This window comes from Melopsittacus undulatus, chromosome 13 (assembly GCF_012275295.1).
Source record: "Melopsittacus undulatus isolate bMelUnd1 chromosome 13, bMelUnd1.mat.Z, whole genome shotgun sequence".
Taxonomy (NCBI): domain Eukaryota; kingdom Metazoa; phylum Chordata; class Aves; order Psittaciformes; family Psittaculidae; genus Melopsittacus; species Melopsittacus undulatus.
This window is the reverse complement of record NC_047539.1, coordinates 6914187-6918454: the sequence shown is the minus strand read 5'-3', so window position 1 is coordinate 6918454 and position 4268 is coordinate 6914187. Positions and strand designations below refer to the sequence as shown.

General features: G+C 51.5%; 1 protein-coding gene across 2 annotated transcripts; it reads right to left on the bottom strand.

The window, feature by feature from the left end:
* Positions 1-270: 270 nt before the first annotated feature.
* Positions 271-4048, bottom strand: SRSF1 (serine and arginine rich splicing factor 1). 2 transcript variants are annotated; one of them, XR_004550208.1, is made up of 4 exons: positions 3603-4048; positions 3116-3300; positions 1723-2873; positions 271-786 (listed from the first exon to the last, which is right to left on the bottom strand). XR_004550208.1 is itself a non-coding variant. In XM_034068729.1 (4 exons), exons 1-4 carry the CDS (start codon positions 3794-3796, stop codon positions 2250-2252), a joined length of 747 nt encoding a protein of 248 aa, XP_033924620.1. In that variant the 5' UTR covers positions 3797-4022; the 3' UTR covers positions 271-2249. The 2 variants fall into 2 exon arrangements, 1 of the variants encoding a protein (XP_033924620.1); XM_034068729.1 differs by having other exon boundaries at positions 271-2444; positions 2701-2873; positions 3603-4022.
* Between the last annotated feature and the right edge of the window lie 220 nt (positions 4049-4268).

The following is a 4268-nucleotide window of genomic DNA, read 5'->3' as shown; positions in this document are numbered from 1 at the left end:
AACCTCCCATTTTCCCTTGAGTATCACTAGCAACATGAATATTAACACATCCTCTTTTAAGCAGCGAGAAGTCTTTCTTTCCCCCTTCTCCTGTAATAAATTCCACCCATTTCCCAGGGAACGGAGCCCTTTCTTTGGGAGCAGCTCAAACACCAGCGCTTCCTGTGAACACTACATCTCTGTGGAGCACAAAAGGCTTTTGTGCGGCCGAGCGGGGCCGCGGTGGCGAGCGGAGCCCTCGGCTTGGCAACAAACCACAACCCCCGGGTGTGTGTTTCTGTAAAAATTTTATTTGTTAAAGGAAAAGAAAAAGGCAGAAGCCAATTGAAAACCTGCTCAATCTTTAACTCCAATTGGTCGTTAAATTTAGAGAAATGACTTCGGTTTTATGTTTTAAACAACCCCCCCTTTTTCCCCTTTAAGCGTTTACCATCTACTCGTGCTGAATCCTTCCAAGGAGATCGCTCCAACGCACCTCTCCAGGTCCTCGCTTTGCTCCTTTTACCAAAAACCATGGAAAAACTCCATCGTGCATCTTAAGGGCTCCCATCGTCAAAAATAGGAAAAAAAAAGGTATCTTTGGAATAGCCAATTGAGTTGAATAACAAAAAGACTCCACACGAGTGCGGTTTGGTTGGGGCAGGAATCCACTCCTATGTTCCTGGTAATCTGATCCCGCTCCATGAATCCTTGTAATTCAGCCTCCCTATCCTATCCACATTATGATTTGAATCCAATGATCCAGCTCCAAGGATTGGGATCCAGTGAGCCCTCTCCAATCCAAACCTTTATAACCAGCAAAACCAAAAAAGAGGAGGCAAAAAGTTAGATACTGTAATGAAAAAATAGGATTCTGGGGAATGATCAGTTATGTTTGCCATCAATAACAGAGATGTACAGTAATAACTATCAATTCCCCAAAACAAACTCGTGAATGGTGATGCTCAGATAATTCTTTCTTAGAAATGTTAATTACTACTGGGAGGAAACATTTGTCATATTTACAATATGTCAACTGAAAATGCCAACATACTCATCGCTCGCACGGCTTTGTGGTCGCAAAAAAATGGGCTACGAAACTGGAAGAGCTTTAACTGCCAACACTATCCACCTGCTGCAGGCCTGAGCTACAACAGCATTCCCGGCTGGAAGGGAACGCTGGGAACTGGAGTTCGCAAACAGATCGGTGAGTCAATTGACAATTAGTCTGAGGGGGCAGGGCTGAGACTTTAAGTTATTCCCCACTTGGTTGTCTTAAGTTGTTGGTTGTATTTTTGCTTTCAGTCTGATACTTTAAGAAATGCAATAGCAACGCTGTATCAGTCACACAGAGGACATGCAGATTTTAGCAGTATTGATATTATACTCCGATTTAAAGATACCCTTTGATCTACTGCAAGTGCACGAATACTACAGAACATTTAACACTTGTAACCGAATGCTACGTGACAAAGTAAACCGAAACTCCCACCCCTGACCCGGTTTATTCCTTAAAAAAACCTAAAAATAGAATGGAATTATGGACTAGAGAATAAACAAAAGCAAGTATTTAGCCACAATTGCCCCCCCCCAAAAGAGTTTTAAAGCAAAGAGCAATTGTAGCCTGCGGTAACTAGACCATGCCTGACGTGACACAGAGGTGCACGCGCTCCATTAGCCTGGCTCTCAGTATAAGGTCAATACTGCCAAGTTCATCTGTGACAATAGCACTTGGAGTCATACCATTGCCTCCATTATTGATCTGATCCTCCTCAATCCTCCTTTTGACAATCCTAAAATGATTGACATGTGCTCCACAATCCTTTAATCCAAAGCATTCTTAATCCATCTCTTCAGATATGTCTACAGAAAGACACATGAAAAGGCAAGATAAAATATAAGATCCCCCAGAAGAGACAAGTTAGCCACAAACATCCCAACATCCCCAGCTCGTATAAACCATAGCTGAACACTGAGACATTTACACAGTAATACCACAGCTCCAAGAATGTTGGTATTTGAACTAGAAACTAAACCGAAACAATCCTGACTGACATCAATTAAAATACAATTTACCAAAGACATGAGGGGAATGTCGATGTGAAGGAGCAAATACTCACTAGGGATTTTACACAAGAATGCAATTCAACACTTTAGCCAATTCGAGTAAAACAGTTAGAATTTAAAAAAAAAAAGATAATGAAAGACTGTACTAAAGGAAAACTGTGTACAACATGGGCTTCTACAAAAAGATCAGAGCTAGTGATCGCTTATGTACGAGATCGGGATCTGCTGTGGCGGGGAGAGTAGCGTGGAGATCCTCTGCTTCTTCTTGGGGAATAACTGCGGCTTCTGCTGTTGCTTCGACTACGGCTTCTGCTACGACTACGGCTGCGTGACCGAGATCTTCCATAGCTTGGACTTCTTGGGCCATCAACTTTAACACGGATGTAGGCAGTTTCTCCCTATTGAATAGACAGAACTTTCGATTGAAAAGTCTAGGCTTTAGGGCCATCTTTTTAGGCATGCTGACAGACTGCAGATACCGTTTACTAGCAGCATGGAAACAGACAGCAAAGCTTTAAAGCCTATCTCCTGACAGACTGACCAGAGACTTACTCAACCACTTGTATATAAACAAACACCACACGTTCCTTACCTTCAAATCCTACTGTTAAGCCCCTTGTATCCAATTCTGGCCAAAGAAAGTATGAAACCTACCTCATGAGATCTAAATTTAGTGTTATCCAGTTTTCGCACAGCGTAGGTCATATCTTCCTTCCGTACAAACTCCACGACACCAGTGCCGTCTCGGAAAACATCAGCATAACATACATCACCTGCTTCACGCATGTGATCCTTTAAATCCTGCCAACTTCCACTTGGAGGCAGCCCTATGTAAAAAGCAAGGAGCGACCTTAAAACAGGGTTGCACTCTCGCCTCGTGTAACTACAGCATCAGCTCAAAGGAATCGACAGAGACTGTTGAGGAAGCAGGCAGGGTGCCCCGAGGCGCTGCTTGCACGCACAGCATTCCTCCCAGGCAAAACAACGTGGAGCTGCATCACCTCTCGCTGGGAAGCCTGCCTGGAGGACCCCGGGGGAGCACTGCGGTTAAGAGAGAGCAAGGACTCACCCGAGACGATCACTCTGTACTCCGAGCGCCGGGACGGGGGCCCGTACCTGCCCCGGGGGGCTCCACCCCCTCCGCCGCCGCCGCCACCTCTGCCGGTGCCCCGGCCGCTCCGAGGGAACTCCACGCGGAGGCGATACCCATCGTAATCGTAGCCGTCCCGCCCGTAGACGGCGTCCTCCGCGTCCCTGCGGGACGGGACGGGGCGGTGAGCGCGGCCGCCCGCCCCGCCCTGCCCATGCGCCGCCCCCCCGCCTTTGTTCCCGCTGCCCGCCCGCCCGTCGCCCCCCTCCATGGGCCCCGGACACCCGCAACGCCTCGGGGCCCGGTACCGCGGCGCAAGGAGCCGGTGCTGCAGGGCGGGGAGCGGCAGCGCAGGCGGTTGCCCCCCCCTCACCTCAGGCCCAGCGCTGTGGGACACCCACACGGGCAGGCCGCAGTGGGTCACGGGCCGCCCTGCCCCATGGGGGGAGGCTGTGGGGGGTCTCACCTGGGGTCCTCAAACTCGACGAAGGCAAAGGGTGGGCCCCCGCGGCGGTTCTTGAGGTCGATGTCGCGGATGGCCCCATACTTGTAGAAGACGTCCTCGATGTCCTTGGTGCGGATGTCGGGGGGTAGGTTCCCCACGTAGATGCGGCAGTCGTTGTTGCCGGCTGGGCCGCGGATCACGCCCCCTCCGGACATGGCAAGGTCGGCAATGGCTGCGGCGGTGCAGGGCCGGGGCGCAGGGAGCGGGCGAGCGGCGGGCACGGGGCCGGGCTGGGCACACGGGAGCGAGCGCGCCGCCTCCCCCAAACACCGCTTCAAAATGGCGACCGCGGCTCCCCTCACGCTCCGACTGCGCGCAGTGATTTCACCCCGGGACGCAGCACCACCCGCGCTCACGGCGAATGAAGTGGAGGCAGGTGTCTTCCGCCGCCCTCTCACTCCTCGATACTGCGCATGCGCGGGTCCGATGAAAAGAAGTCCCTCTCTTCTCGCCCCTCTGGGGCTCCACCCGAGCAGTCAAACGCGTGCTGGCAGCGCGGCTCCTCCGCGGGAGGCCGCAGAGAGCCCGGTTCTCCGCCGGGAGGCTCCCGGTGCCCTCGGTGAAAGAACCACGCAACGACCGACAGCGGCTTTTACCGCGGCAGGCCGTATGACGTCACATCCGGTG

Bases quoted from the DNA above. Each gene is read 5' to 3' on its own strand.
- SRSF1 (XM_034068729.1), bottom strand. From the start codon at position 3,796: ATGTCCGGAGGGGGCGTGATCCGCGGCCCAGCCGGCAACAACGACTGC. The intron at 2,874-3,115 runs GTGAGTCCTTGC...CTTTTTACATAG, and splicing joins GTACAGAGTGATCGTCTCGG to GGCTGCCTCCAAGTGGAAGT. The intron at 2,445-2,700 runs GTAGGTTTCATA...TCTATTCAATAG, and splicing joins CTAAATTTAGATCTCATGAG to GGAGAAACTGCCTACATCCG.